The sequence below is a fragment of the Panthera tigris genome, chromosome D3 (genome assembly GCF_018350195.1).
Source record: "Panthera tigris isolate Pti1 chromosome D3, P.tigris_Pti1_mat1.1, whole genome shotgun sequence".
NCBI classification, from domain to species: Eukaryota; Metazoa; Chordata; class Mammalia; order Carnivora; family Felidae; genus Panthera; species Panthera tigris.
This window is the reverse complement of record NC_056671.1, coordinates 75,711,499-75,727,453: the sequence shown is the minus strand read 5'-3', so window position 1 is coordinate 75,727,453 and position 15,955 is coordinate 75,711,499. Positions and strand designations below refer to the sequence as shown.

At 51.9% G+C, this 15,955-nt stretch overlaps 1 protein-coding gene across 1 annotated transcript in view; it reads right to left on the bottom strand.

The window, feature by feature from the left end:
* ONECUT2 (one cut homeobox 2) overlaps window positions 1-14,221 on the bottom strand; it is a 45,366-nt gene extending 31,145 nt beyond the window's left edge. The window contains exon 1 of the mRNA XM_007080585.3: window positions 12,994-14,221. Within this exon, the coding sequence (XP_007080647.2) occupies window positions 12,994-14,221 (1,228 nt within the window). The remainder of the gene's footprint in view (window positions 1-12,993) is intronic.
* Window positions 14,222-15,955: the final 1,734 nt, after the last annotated feature.

Here is a 15,955-nt window from a genome sequence, read left to right as displayed (position 1 = left end):
GCAAAGATATTCAGATGCAGAAGGAAATAAGGACCTGGAGCTAAGAGACACATAGGGTTGGAGAGACACCAAGAAGTCTTCAGCATAAAGAGATGGTAACTGGATGGGTGAGATCTTCCAGAGTGCGTATGTTGAGGGTAAAAATAGCCTAGGCCAGGATTCTGAGCTAGATGGACAAATCAAGGAGAGCCCAGAAAGGAGACCGCAAGGAGTGGCCAGAATGCTAATAAGCAAAATGAGAGAGTATACAGTATTATTTCAGAAGTCAAGAGAAGAAAGGGTTTCAAGATGTGGGTGGTCAGCAGTGTGCGAAATGCTGAGGAGAGGCCCAGTTAAAATAAGAACTGAGAGGCGCCCGTTGGGTTTGGCTACAAGAACCTCAACAGTGACACTGCTTAAGAGCTGGTTTAGTAAACAGGAGTGGCTAGAACCAGCCTGCACAAAGCTGGGCTGGGAGGAGGAGGTGAGAAACAGACACAGAGTTCATGCAACTCCAGGAGTGAAGAGAGGGAAGAGAAGCTAGGACAGGGGTGTGTGTGTGTGTGTGTGTGTGTGTGTGTGTGTGTTGGAAGGGGGGGGGTGCGTTTTCTAAAAAGAGGAATAGGAGCACAAATATGCTGATGGGAAGATGGTAATGGAGAGGAAGAGGGTATAAACACAGGTGAGTCTTGGATCCTGAGAGGACAGGAGGGACAAGGGCCCAGAATCAGGTTGAGGAATTGGCCTCGGGAAAACTGTCTCTTCTTTTGCAGAAGAATGAAAGAGAAATGAAGAGAGGTTACACGTTGAGATGAACGAAGAATCCACTCTTGTGCCTTGACCATGAACCGAAGTGGACTCTGGTATACATTAGGAGACCACTAAATCCAAGAAAAATATCATAGATTTGGGAATCTGTTACATTGTTTCAGAAAAGCAAAAAAGTTCTTTACCCCACCCATTTTTTAGTATTTGTAATCAAAAGAGACTAGGAGAGGTCCTGTTTACATTGTAGTCTTGTGGAAACATCTTTGGAAAAGTTCACTTACTGAGTTCACTGTAAAAGAAATGCATTTGGCATAAGCCCTCACAGAATTTACTGTCTTATTTTAATAAAATGCAGTGATGCATATAAAATAGACGGAAAAAAAAGGTTTTGCTTACTGTCAAATCCATGTTTTACTGGAAAAGGTTTTGATGGTGTAACCCAACAACTACTAAGAAATGCATGTCTGCAAATTCAAGGATCATGCGGCTTGAAGAAACTGCTTTAATCAATGTTTATCAAATAGATTTAAAACCAGTTCTTAGATATGATTTAAACATGTTCCTGTTCATTCTGACGGCAAAATTTGAACAAAGAAAATTATTTTCTATTTTAATACTGGCAGTGAATGCTCTACCACATTTGGTCTGTTTTTTGGACTGTATTTTCATGCAAGAGCCACTTGGAATTTGAAGATGAATTGTCATAAGGAAGACAGTCTCATATGTCACATCCTTGACTTTCTTTTAAAGTGGATACACTTGTCTGTTCCTGTGCTTGACCTCCCTGAAACCACTTTAGCAATAAATTAGGCTTCAACTAAAATTCCTTAAAATAAAGCGAAAGTTTCATTTTAATTAGCTTTGAGAAGTCAAGGGCCATATTTTTACTAGAAATCCAAAGAGAGGTGAGTTGTGCCCTATTATAGACCGTAAGGACCCATCTATCTGTCTCTTTTCTCTGGAATAAAAATACAAAGAAAGCAGAGCAACTGATTAAAAAATGGCCAGAGTCAGGGGTCTGTGCCTAATGTCAGCTCTCACCCTGGCTAGGCCCACCTGTCTCCACTGTGTGACCTAGAGGAAGTGACTCAACCCTTGGCCCAGAGAGTGGTGCAGAGGTTCTTAAAGGGAGCCCATCAAACATGGCTCTCAAGAAATAGAACCCAGTTTCAAGACTTATTGGAGGTAGTGATGTCCCTCAGTTGGCTCTCCCTGCAACATTAGTGCTGATACAATGTGAGAATATTGTTCAATATAATGAAAACCATGTTTTCAAAAATCAGCATGTAGGTAGGGGGAAAAAACATCCATTTGTGTACACCTGTGTGGGGCAACTAGACTGTAAACCTGGAAAGAAAACCCAAATCTAAAATATCTTGTTGAGAGCTGTAATCAGTGTCTGCACAAGCTAGTAACATGGGGAAAAACAGTTCAATCCCTCAGCCCTCCCAACAGAGGTAATGCTCTTCCTCTTCCGAAGGAAAGGGTCGTTTAGCATCTTTTGTCCTCTGACTTGGCATCGCTTCCTCTCTCTCTATTATCGGTGACCTCACACAGAGAACGGAAGCCATGGGGCTCGAGAGGAAAATCTGAAGCCCTGTTCTGTCTGGGGCGCCGAGATCTACAGAGCTGTAGCTACTGTTCAGGGTCCTGCCTGAATTTAACCCGAGTAGAGGAACCCATTTTTCTTCTCTGGGTTGAGATGGAAACTCGCTCAGACCGCAGCCCAGGCGGGCAGTCTCTGGGGCGCTCCGTGGCGCTGTTCGTGGTGCTGAATCCCGCGTCGGGCGCGGAGGCGGCAACCCACCCACAGGCGCTAGGCAGTCAGGGGCTCTGGGCCGAGATCGATGTGAGGCGAGTCTGGAAAAAGCTGCTGCCCACAGAGATACGGTCAGCTCCACAGTTTGGCTCCAAATCTAGCTCACTGGCTCACTTCTTTGCAATTGCAAAACGGCTGGTTCACTTTTCTTTCTTCCCAGGGGATTTCACAGGCCCACCTCTGGCTCGCTGATTTGGCATATCTCTTTCCTTATGTCCTCCCTGCCAGTACTAATTCTCTCCCACTCCCCTCCTTTGTACAATATATTACCTTTGCAGAGCACCTTACAGTTGGTAGAGTTCTCACTGGCACCATCAACTGAGGCATTTCTCCTACATACATAATAACCATTCCTCTTCTCTCCCACAGATATTTTTTGCTTTCTCCACCCCTTCTCTCCCAAGAAAGAGGAGACTATTACTTCAGTGTGCAGAGTGGGCAAATCACCTTACCCATCACAGCAGAACCAATGAATTAGGAGAGGCAGAGGCTAGAGTACCAGGGAAAAAGGAAAAAGTCCTGCAAGAAATTCCTAGGGAAATGTGGGTAGTGGTCAGGAGGGTGAGGAATGGGGACACAGATACTAGGAACAAAGTAAAGGAAGGGGCTTGAGCCTTGTGGGAGGTGCAAGGCTTATTGCAGTTAGAAGACTCCCGGCAGGTGGCACTCTAGCTCAAGGTGCTCTCTGTAGAAGCCCTGACTATGCTGGGGCTCCATCTCAAACCTTCTTTCTGCTAAGAACTCCTCCACCCCACCCCCAGCCATGTTTGCAGGTCTGTCTTCCTCTTGATCCAAGCACTTATCCAGACTATATTCCTGCTAATAAGCACTGTTTGCACAATTCTGTTTACTGTAATGCACAATGAACAAAACATAAATAGAAAAGAGAGGGTCAGTGGGAGGATTTTTTTTTTTTTTCTGGTGTGATTGATGGTGCTTAGATCAGAACTGTTTAATCATCAATAACATGATTCAGCAATTGGGAAATGTAAACAGATTGTGCAACTGCTTGCTGTGGTCAAAGCCCTGGAGGGGCCTATAGGGCTGGGCCAAGCTTGGGGAAGGCAATGCCAGCAGGATGCCCCCTCCCTCCCACCAGGGCAGAGCAGGCTCTGCCTACAGCCTGACTGGTGTGACCTTTGGCTTTTGCAGCACACACACGATTGGGCTGGGGTTAATGGCACTTTGCAGGGAGCTCCAATTGAGTAAACAAAAAATGCCTTGCCCTGTTCTAATGGAGCACATTATTATGAGGCCTAAGCCTTCATCCAGGCCCCTGCAGCTGCTCTGCAGGTCAGTGCTACCAATAAAGCAATTAGCCAATGAGAAAACTCTTCTTCCCCGAGGGGGACTCTGAGGGCTTGTTGCAGTTGCTGTGCTTTGCTTTGGGTTTTTAAACAGGCAATCCGAGTTGATCTGAGCCTCTTACATCAGACTCCACGATGAGGACAGTGAAATTGTGTGTTTGCTGAGTGTGATATTTTAAGGGACTGGTCCCTTGCTCAACACAGCCCGGAGAGCTCACTGCTTCCTGTTCAATTAACCTGAACCATAGCTGAACTCTGCCCTTTGAACTCACTCAGCAGATAAATACATTAGCTCACCTAAGGAATCATTAATATTTTTCAATCACAGAAAACAAACATGAATGTCTGAACACAACCCAAAAGCTAGCCAATTAGGAATAATGCATGTACCATGTTGAAAATAAAATCAGACATGGATTATTTACAGAACAAAAAAGGGTCAAGGAAGAAATGAAATGGATTGTACCAACAGTTCTGGAAACAAAGGGGACTTTCATTTTCATATCTGCAAACATGAGGGATACTGATCAATAGTTAGCAACTCCTATTCCATCTATACTGCTCTGTAAAAAAAAAAAGAAAGAAAGAAAGAAAGAAAGAAAGGAAGAAAGAAAGAAAGAGAAAAAAAAGAAAGAAAAAAGAAAAAAAGTTTTACCTTATTATCAGTCTGTTTTCTACCCACTTCTATCAGAACACAAAACTCCAAGCGCTCTTTCTTCTGAAGTGACTTCAGTGTCCACGCTCAAATACATAGTCCAAAATATTGCATTTCTGGGGACAGTTCTATTGTATTCCTGATTTGCTATAAATGAAGCAAAATAATTTTTATGGAAGTATTAACTGCTTTTAAGTATGAGCTTGAATGAACCCAGCTAGTGGCTTGATTGAAATAATTTTACAGTAGAAAATGATGTTCTTGAAACACTGCTACTCTAGCATATAAACAGATTTTCTTTTGTGGGAGAGAGAGAGAGAGAGAGAGATGCTAAGTGCATCTATTTTGTTCTTAACCCTGCGTGTCATCTTAGAAGAATGAGAAAAACATCTCCAACCAAGTCATTACACATTTCAGTTTGGTTCAATTTCACTTCCCACAATTCTGCCTCCTGACCCCTCCCCTCCTACCCTCCTTTTCATTTTTGTTTGGTTTGGAGTGTGGGCTTAATGCCCAGCTATCCTAGATGAGAACACTTAAAGGAATATCACAAGCGCGAAGGGTAAATCTATTGAACGAGGGTCTTTAACTATGTGGTTTCCTTAAAGGGAAAGGTTGGATCAATAGGATCAATATGAAAGGTTTCCCTGGCCCTGCATAAAAGGGTAAGGGCTTCTCTTTTCACTGGTTTAACTTTACTCTCTGACAAATGCAAATCAATGGATCTGTGTTTACAACAGATTCCCTAACAGACTCAACTTGGGTAAAGCCCAGAGCCTCGCCCGGAGGGTGGGGAGTCCAGGATCGCTCCGGGAGGATGCTCTAGGGTAGGGCTTCATGCTCAAGGCCCTGTGGGTGGAGTAGGGAGTGGGCTGGCAATAGCTACCAATCGCAGTTAAAGAAGGGGGCTGGCTGCCCACTGAGATCCTGCTGCTGCTGCTGCTGCCTGTGGAACATCGAATAGGGTCCTCCAAGGATGTCTCAGCCCAAAGATTCCCAGGATCTGGTGAGCCAGTCAACCCTGGTTCCTGCTATATATAAATGTGGGAGGCTGACTACACAGAGGCAGCTGGCATGAAATATCTAAAATTGGAGCAGCCCTTTCTTAGGTGGTAACTGGCTCTCTTAGCAATGGCAAGGCAAACCACTACAACTGTGGGTTCTTTCCCCCTTAATTTTACCTTTCCCTTTAAAAGTGTGATGCTTTCCAGAGATTACATGACTTCAAGTCAATACCAGTTACAGAGAAATTATTTTTCTTCCTGCAGGAGAAAGTATATGTATATTTGATTACATGAGCCAAAGTCCAATGCTGATTAAATTATGTTGGAGGTGTGCTTCCAACCCAAACAAAGTCTGCTTTCTGCAGAAGAGTAATGGATCTTCAAATGGCAACAGAGGCATCAGGGTGGAATGCAGTGCCTCCCTTCCCTCCGGGGCAATTTGCGTGGGGACAGTTTTTCATAAAGAATGTACACAAGTTCTAGGAATCCTGCTTCCCAAGTAAGACGATCTCTATATGCATGTCGACAGCCTGCCTCTGTGCCTTGCCCATCCTGCACCTTGTCTGGCACCAGATGGGCTGATACAGAAACCTATGCACACTTTTGAGTTGTTGCCTTGAGTGAGACTTGGAAAACAAAAAGCCTTTCCCAAAAGCACGGCAGTGGGGTAGGGAAACAGAGTGGGTGGTGAGGGGTGCTGATGGGCTTCTGGCCTATCTTGAGCAGGCTCTGCACCTGATAGCATAAATGACCCCAGTAGGCTTCTTCATAATGTTCTCTTTGTCCACCAAGAAACGTATCCCCTGGAGGAAATGACTTTCCCCAGGTGGGGAGGGGGTGGGCAGAGCATCTCTGAGATGGTCAGGGGTGAGGATAATCCAGAGAGTCCACAGATAAAGTTTAAGGCCCAGGGTGTCTCAATACTCACCCTTTTCCTCAGGGTCCTTTATCCAGGCAATTATTTCTATTTATTCCCTTCTCATTTCCCTTCCTTTGGCAAGAACCCAGAAATTAAATCTCTCTGCTTTTCCTTTGAGGTTTTCATTCCTCCAGGGATTCCCCTTCATGATACCACTCTCCCTGAAGACGGTTTCTGCCAACACCAGCCACCAGCTGTAGTGTGGTGGGGTCCAGTACTTTCTTCCTTCAACCTCTTTCCTCTGATATTCCTTTAGAAACAGATTCTAAAGGCCAGAAAACCAAGAAGTGACCTGACAATAAAGTCTCAGATTAAAGATGAAAGCAAAACAGGCTCTCCTTTCCTCAGGGTTCAGACCCTGTTACCGCTGGGCAGATGTGGCTCTAGAAGGAGGTAAAGCATTTTTCCTCTTGGAGACAAAATCTGAGGCAATCAGTTTCCCCTCTGCCCTACCCTCACCATTCACCAGAATCCCTGCCCTATTCTTGGGATTCTAAGATGGGTATGGAGGAGAGTCTAAGCCTGCTCACCCCTCCCAGAACCTAGGAGCTCTTCACGTGGGGCCTCTGGGGAGGGGGGCAGTTGTCTTCCCAACCTGAAGGATGCCGCTCAGGTATTCTTGTTTTCTGTATATGACACTGTGACCCACGTTAATGTGTTTTTTGGGGCGGGGGGCTGGTAAGATATATCCTGACTAGGAATCAAGGTGCTATACCAAAGCTCCCTTCTTTAAGGAAGTCCACTGGTGAGAAGGTGAACCCCGTCTCTGGGAATGACAGAAAGAAATACCAGTTCATCCTCTGGCACCCCTCAAAGCAGAACAATGAAAGATTTTTCTTCTTCTCTCTCCTTCTTCCTTTCCCCCATTTCATTCTTGGCAAAGGAAGGAAAACACTCCTTTCCTTCCAGATTGAGACCTCCTCTTGAAAGAAAAACTTAGCTTTCACCGGTTGGAGGATTGAGAATTTCAAAAAGCCGGAACAATTTAATTCCTATTGCACCCCTCCATTACCATCCAAGCTCTTTCACCCTGAATTTCAGTAAAATTCACCTTAGTGTTCCTTCTGGAATAAGCCACCGTTTGGCAAGGGGAGCAGTGTGGCACAGCGTGGACATCTTCCAGGGGGGAAGGAAGGAAGAACTCAAAAGTTCTTTCTTTTTCAGTCACTGCAGGTGCCTCAGGGAAAACCTCTGACCCGAGTCTCAGAGCACAAGTTCTCTCCAGCTGGTGGGAAGGGGTGGGGTGGGGCTCCCCAGTCTGATTTTCTTACCTTCCTGCCCCAGCCGGTATAGGAGCTAAGGTTCTTCCCCGGTTGACCTAATTAGCCCAAGGCAGACCTTTCTGAGGGATGAAGCCCAAGCCTTTGTCACCGGGGCCGCATTTGAATGCCCAACTAATGCATCAGTGTAGAACGTCTGCGAGTAAGAACACTTTAGTGCGAATGTTCCCTTCTAATGAAAACAAGGAAGGGTGCGAAGGGATCCGAGGATCGGGAAGCTGCGCATTTAACAGGCAGCTTTAGAGACGTTTCCAGGTTGGGCTTGGTCGTCTCCGCATATCGAGAGGGAGGTCGAATTTCCTGGGTGGGTTTAGATGGAAGAAAGAAGTTGCGCCGGACAGTGTTTGATCCGCCGGGGGCCGCTACGGTCCCCCGAGAACGAGAGAGCTGGGAGGGCTTCGGCGGCGCGTCCGGTGCAGTTCCTTCGCGGACTCAGCCACCTACAGAGCCCTCCGTAGAGAGCTCAGAACGCGGTGTGCGCGCGCGCGGGGACCACGGGGATGGCTAGCAGCTCTGCGACTGGAGAAAGCCTTGGGAAAGGGCTAGCTGGGGCCGCGCGGTGGAGAAGCCGCAGCCCGACCCGTGGATCCGCCGGGAGCCCGGAAAGCGGCGCGGCGGGAGCGCCGGGAGCGCCGGGGAGACGGGGCGCTGGGGAGCGGGGGCGCTGGCGAGCGCTCTGCTGGGAAGAGCGCGCCGTCGGGCTTACTGGAAACGCGCCGGATCAGGTTCCAGATCAATGAGATCTGGGTCCACACGTTTACGTTATTGTTGCCAGCATTAATGCTCTTTTAATCTTCTAAACATTATCAGCATCGATCTCCCTCCATATACACATTTGTTTGAGAAAGTGACATAACCACACGGTGGAAAGCCTGGAATAAAAATAAATGCACAGCCGCTCGCGTCGAGGGCGCCTGGCGGCCTGGGCTACTTCTCTCGCTCGGCTTCACTACCCTCCCTCGAGTCCTGCCTTTTCCTCCCGCTCCCGCTCCCCCTAACGCGTGTTAGAAAGGTGTTCTTCAGGCACCCGGGACTTGACCACACAAGAACAGTTGCTTTTCAATTATTAATCCGACGAGCCAGCAGGCGAAAACATCTTGTGTTCCGTATGGACGGACGGGGATTGCGCTCGGTCTCTCGAGCTCGGATCCGAACTGCGGGGAGAAATGGGCTGACCTGGGCCGGGAGTCGCACTAGCCGGAGGGAACTGGGGTGTGAGGCTCTTAAAATGAGGTCCCCGCCTCTCCGCTTAGAACATGCCGGTCGGCCAGCATAGCCCAAGACTTCCCCGCGCCAAAGGAGACACGCATGCCCGTGGTGCTCCTGGCAAAAGCCGCTGGGGACTGTCCCGGCCATGCTCTGCCGCTGCGGGCGTCAGGTGGCCCAGACGATGCGATAGCAGGTTGGTGAAAGGCATCGGCCGTTAGAACACAGTTGCTTCTAGAGTGGCCGCTGGGAGTTGCTGTCTGAAGAAGGCCTTATGTCTGTCGGCCACCGGGAACTGTGGCAGGTTCCTAGCAGGCCGCCTTGCAAGGTGCAAACCTTAGTGCTCAGAGGCTCTGCTCTGTCTTCAGGGCGTTGGAGGAGACCACTCGCCTGCCAGGAAAGCCTCGATTTTCCTCTGAGAGGCGCCCGTCCAGTTTTTGCCTGGGTTTTTTCAGTCCCTCCTTTTTCATGTTTGTGTTTGGTTCAGAGGCTTCTTGGGCTCAAAGCCAGGGAATCTTTGGGTTCAAATCCGCGGGATTTTGTCCTTGCTGCATCTTGCTGGAGTAACACAAACTGCCTTTCAGGAGCCTGCCTCTGGAACCACTGCCAACGAGGCCCAAGTGGGTGCGATTACAACCACTTGCTGCCTTGGCCACCCTTTCCCAACGAAACCGTTTACTTGGAGTCTGTTTCTCTGAAACGTAGTGCTGGGGCAATTTGAGTTTCCCTGATGTCTTCTCCCTTACCTTTGAAATGCCACCCTCGGGTGTGGATACACCCAAGTAAGTTGGCAAGGAGGAGATAGACCTGTGGGAGGCAGGTACGTGTGGAGGGAGGACCTGCTTCTGTTGTGCTGGGTTTGCTTCACCTAAAGGTGAGATCTGCAGGAGCTGGTCCGAATCAGACACCTTAATTTTGAGGTCCCTCAAATCCCTGTATGCTTGGGCCTCTGGCAAGACCCAAAGGGGTCAAAAATGAGAAAATGAAAGGGAAACTAAAAGGAGATTATGGGAGAGAAATGGGGCCTAGTTCTGGTGAGCTGGGGTGGGGGTGGGGAGGCAGGAGCCAGCTCTCCCAGGCTCTGGCCTGGCAGTGAGCCTCAGCAGCCCTGTGGAGCCACTGGGCTTGTTTAACCCCAGAGCTGAACCGTGTGGGCCCTCAGCGGCATCCCTGCGGGGATTCCGATCGATATTCCTGGCGAGAAGGCCTCTGCTTTTCTTCTCCATTTGCTCCTGTCCCCTAGCGCTCCTGAGCACATAATACCTACTTACCAGTCCTAGTTTCTGCGTCGGTGTCTGAAGAGACTGATCTACTGACCCCAAACTGAAAAGCCTCCTATGTAATAATAACCACTCAACACACTTGTAGTTGCTGATCAAATGGCCAGATAAAAAGGCTAAAGCTCTTGTCCCTTTTCAACTCGGGGTAATAAAACAGACACACATTTGAATGCTTGAGCAAAGCGGGGTCCTCAGCAGGATTTCCCACTCGCCGAAGGAGGCTTTCAGTCTCCTGTGCAGGTGGCTTCAGGGCTCCTTCTCAGGAAAGCCTCCACGCTTGCTTCCGGAGTCCAGCCTCCGAGGAGTATGCCCGCACCGTGATTTTCCTAGGGTAGGTGGTGGGACTGGAGACCCCCAGGCACGCCACACTCTCTCTCACCCCAGCAATGCTTGAGCCACTGGAAAAGCTAAGGAGGACTAACAGATAAAGGATTACTTGCCCCATCACTTTCAGACATACGTGGGCATAAGGCACATGGTTTCTTTCTTTCTCCTTTTCTTTCCTTTTTCTTTCTTTTCTTTCTTTCTTTCTTTCTTTCTTTCTTTCTTTCTTTCTTTCTTTCTTTCTTTCTTTCTTTCTTTCTTCTTTCTAAAAGCTCTGTCCTTTGCTGGACAGGCGTGAGGGGGCGGCAGCGCTCTGAGATGGTCTGGAATTGAATAGATGTCATCCTGCCTTTAACTGTATCCTCCACTCCAGCTGCCACGTTCCTTCTGGTCGCCTGTGCCCAAGAAGCCAGCCTATGCTAGACATTACCTGAGAGGGGCTAGGGGGGTGTTTTCGGGCCTAAGACAAAGGGGCACCACACTGTTCAGAAGTGTCAGTAAGCCTCCAGTATATTTCTCACCGCTGCTCTCTATTCATTGCTCAATCTTTCCCAGGAACCAAGAGCAAATAGGAGAAAATTGTAGGAGAGAATGAAGAGTAAGCTAAAAGAGAAAGATCAGTAAACCCACACAAAAGTATTAGGAGTCCATCGATTTAGGGAAGCTTTTGGGGGGATAGCTAGTTTTTTTGTTTGCTTCTTGTTGTTGTTTTTTTACCTTTTCAAATCAGTACTGTGGGGCGATTACTGCTTGAAGATCAGAATCCTCCAGCAGCCGGCAAAGGCGGAGGCGGTCAGAGTGGAAACGCCCCCTCCCAAGCCTGGGTGAACACGCCCCCGGCCCCATCCGGCGTCGGTAGAGTGCACCCCATAAGTCAGGCTCAGTGGTGCGGGGAAAGCCCCAGGGAGCGGGAGAGGAAGCCTGAGCTTGCGGCTCCGGAAGCGCGTTGTATGTAGCTGGCTCCGAACCGTGCTGGCCGCACACAACGCACAAGCCACCTCCCGCACCCATGTAAATCACTGCCACTACGATTTGTCCCCTTTGGTAGCCCACCGATCTGGAGAGATGGGCCCAGTGCAAGAGAAACTGCCCATCCGGACTTGCAGTAGGGTACTCTGTGTCCTCCCCAGTGGGGCGCGGTGAACCTCTGCCTCTCTGGGACGGCGGCTAGGTCCTGGGGGGAGGGGGGCAGCGCAACTGCCACGCGCACCGCGCTGGGTCTGTGCGCACAAAAGCGCGCAACTCTGTGCCAGTCGCAGCCACTGCTGCGTCCTTCTCTCTTGCTCCCGCCGCCTACACAGGAGGTATCCTTGCTCCTAGAACAATAGAGGGCTGTACCTCGCGGCTCGGCCGCTAGAGGAGGCACAAAGAACCAAGCCCGCACCAGAACAATGTAACCAGCGCGTCGACCCGTCCCCTCCCGCGGGCCGCCAGCCCTCCCCGCAGCCGCGCTACAGCGCACAATCAGCGTCCGCTTAATGCAAAGGCGGAGCCTGTAGCCGGTGGCCAAGATGTATTAACTAACCTGCATCTTAATTTTTCAGCACCTCTCTTCAGGAGCGCCTAGCTTCTCTCCAAGCCAAGCCAAACCTTGGCAAATCCCAGCAAAAGCTGGGAGCCGGGCAAGATTGGCCCGCGAGTTCGTCAGGGAGCTCTGCATTCTTGTTTTTTCTCCCAAATCCTGGTAGAGGCGAATGTGTTAGTCCCACCCTTCGTCCTTCCACCCTCCCCTTTCTGTAGGCAGAGACGTGGGAACTGGCCGAAGCCGGCTCTTTCGGTCACAAACTCCCCACGCCAACCCCAAGGCCCGAGCTGCGCTTGGGAAGCGCTGTTGTAACCTAGCCACCCGTTCCCCAGCGGTCAAGATTGTGACTCCTGCTAATAACTAAAGAAGTTTTCCTGCTATGATGGGTAGGAGGAGAACGCAGACTTTTTTTCCATTCTGAAGAGCAAAACCCCTCAACTGCCTCCAAATAGGGGGACCAGGCAGCCTGGAAAACTGAAATGTATTGTCTCAAGAGTTCAAGTGCACAGGGCTTTGAAAAAGGCCAATCCTCAGTCTCTGTGAGTCTTGTAAAGAGAAGGCTCCTAGTGAACACTGCATACCCCCCGTCCCTTGTCCCACAACTAGAGAAGGTCAGAAATGGAGGGTAAAATTGGCACATTCAGGGGAGGGTGAATGACACGTGGTGGTGGTGGGGGGGGTCGGTCAATGAAAGCTGGAAGACAGGAGGGGGGGGAGAGAAGTAAGAAAATGCACAAGAAAAAGAACAGAAATTGAAGAAGGGAGGAGAAAGAGGAAATGACAGTAGAAGAAAGAAATTCGAGAGAAAATAGGAAGTGCGTAGTGAAAAGGAGGAAAGAACCGAGACTAGGCGCGCTGACTTGGGGCCACAAGAACCCCGGAGCCCTCTCCACAGCAGCCTGGCTCCAGGAGACCCTCTGTGCTTACCTGCCAGGCGTAAGGCGGACATACGCTGGAACTCGGGCTCCTGCAGCCACTTCCACATCCTGCGAAAGGTCTCCCTGCCAGATTTGAGTTTACTCCACGGTTTTGGGTTCCGGAGCAGGTCGGAGAGAGTCCCCTGAGACCGGCACAGCACCCTCTGCGCGAAGATCGCTTGTGGGATGCTGTAGCGCTTCAGCTCGGCGGTGATGCGCTGGGCCACCTCTTTGGTGTTGATCTCCTCCAGCTGACCCGATGTGGCAACCTGCGAGCCAGACGAGGACGAGGGTGGCCGCTCGCGGCTGGGCGCCAGCACCGGCCCGTGGGACTGAGCATGGCCGGGGTGGTGCAGGCCGTTGAGGTGCGACATCATGGCCGCAGGCGGGGTGCCCAGGCCGCGGGACAGGTGCTGCTCACCGCGGGTCAGCATGGCAGTGTGGTGCGCGTCGAAGTTGGGGCTGAGCATTTTGTCGTGGCCCGGCGGCCCGTAGTTGGGCAGGCTCTGCTGCGCGTTGTGGAGGCCGCCCAGCCCGTTGCCCAGCGGCGTGGCGGCCAGCGGGGACAGGCTCTGGCTCATGCCGGGCATCTCCTTGTAGGGGCTGTAGAGGTTGTTCATGGCCGGGAGCCCGCGCTCGTCGCGCATGAGGGTGAAGCTGCCGCTGACGTTGCCCGACAGGCGCTGGTGGTGGTGGTGGTGGTGGTGGTGCGGGTGGTGGTGCGGGTGCGGGTGGTGGAACTTGTCCGACACGGTGGAGATGGGCGGCAGCGGCTGGAGCGGCGTCAGCGTGGTGTAGGTGTTGCTCATGCCCATGCCGGGCGGGGACGAGTCGCAAGACATGCTCATGGCGTGATGGAGCGGGATGGAGAGCTCGGGCCGGTAGTCGCCGCCGTCCAGGATCGAGGCCATGCTAGTGACCATGGCCGAGCGCGATGCCGCCGCCGCTGCCGCTGCCGCCGTGCCCAGCTCCTGGTGCGCCGTTGGCGGCGGCGGCGGGCCCCGCAGCGAGCCAGCAGCGCCGCGGCCCGCGTGGTGGGGGCTGGGGCTGGCCAGCAGCTCCTGCTCATGGCTCGGGCCCCCGCCGCCGCCCCCGCCGCCCCCGCCACCGCCCCCGCCGCTGCCGCCGCCGGCCGGCCCGTGCAAAGTGCCCAGACTTTCCATTGTCAGCTCCGGGTTCATGGCGCAGCCTTCTAGGTCTTTGGTGAGGCATCGATAGGCGGTGTAGGCAGCCTTCATTCAGTCCATCGGGGCCCGGGGGCGGCGGGGGCGGCGGGGGCGGCCGGCGGGCTGGCAAGGCGCGCGTGGCGGAGCTCGGTCGCGGGAGCGGAGGGAGGGCGCGGGAGTGCGTGAGTGTGTGGAGGGGGAGCGTGCGTGCGGGTGTGCGCCCCGGGCTGCGGGCGGGCAGGCGGGCGCGCCCGGGGTGGGGGCGGGGTGGGGGCGGACGGGGCTTGCGTGCGGGAAGGGGGAGGGGGCGGGGAGGGAGGGAGGGATCACCGGGCCCCACCGCTCGGGCCGGCGCGCTGCCTCGCCATGTCCGAGCCCGCTCCGGCGCCGACGTCTTCTGTTTGGGTGAGCGGGAGCTGTCCAGAAGGGCTCTGCCGCTCGCCGGGGCAGCCAACCTAGCCTCTCGGACCCGGGGCGGGGCCGCGCCCGATGGGCGCGGCGAACAGCCACTCCAAGTACGCGGCTGCCCTGGGGGGCGGGCCTCCCGACTGCGGCTGCCAATGGCTGAGGAGGGGGCGGGGCTGTGCTTTTCAGGTTTGGCTGACGGCTCTGTGCCTTTTTTTCCTCCTTTGCCACTAGAATCGAACGTCAAGGAGAGGGAGGGAGGGGAAGAGGGGGTAGTGGGGAGAGAGAGGCGAGAGTGCGAGCGAGGGAGAGAAATTATGCTAAAGATGCTTCGCTGTGTCCCTCTTGAGCAGCTGCGATCTGGAGAAAAGGGCATTGCTTTAGTTCTCCTTGCCTCACCCCAAAGCTTTTCTGGAGGCTAGAAAGCCAGAACGTACTGGCTTAAAAACAAACCCAAGTCTCCCAGCAAGCCACTTCCTCAAGCGTCTCTAGCTGGGGGGCAGTAGTTTAGGCTTTCAAAATGCAGGCGCTTAAGTATTCTAATGCTGGGTAGATTCCCGAGACCGGGGCGTGCATAATCTACTGGGCTAAAGGAACCCCAGCGCCCACGCCGCCTAGGAGCTGCGGTCAGCTTCGCAAGCCCACAGGCGGCGCGGGCCACCGTAATCCAAGCAAAGTTAACACAATAACATCATTTAATTACCCGGCGAGCCCATAAATCTCCCAGTTATGAGGCTTCAGAAGGGCCCTGTTAGATTGCAAAACAAAACTAGAACTCTAGGAGCTGAGGTTTCAAGGTGACCAAATGCTCCCCCCATTAGCGACTTGGAAAGAAGTGGGGGGGGGGGCGGTGTGGCAAGATTGTTGCCGATGCCTATAGTGAGCAAACTCCCGGGAGCAGGGAGTACGTAAACCTTGCGGGACGACACCCGCAGATTTTTTTCCTAACGCGCGCGCGCGGGCGCGCGCGCGGGCGGACACACACACACACACACACACACACACACACACACGCTTCTCTCGAATCCCTAGAAAGGAACACCTCAGGTTACGGCTGTGGGTAGATGACACGGACTCTCACCCGATATCTGTGTATCCAAAACTTGTTTCTGAAAAGACAAGAATCCTGGCGAGTTTTAAAACGCTCGAAAGCCGCAGCTTTCAAAAGTGCACCTTCGTCTATCCAGAATTTCCGTTGTTTGGTAATCCTGGGTCGGGGACTGGAAGTGGAGCTGCGGAGAAAGGAGGTGGAGATTTCTGAGGCCTGGGTGGGGGTGGAGGGGTGGCTGAAGACAGGGAGCTACCCAGCATTGAAACCCTTAAAAGTAACAGATTCTTTTAAGGCAGGTTGCGCTCTGTTTGCCTCCGAAGATTCAAGCTAGCTGAGGTTGCGCAGATGTT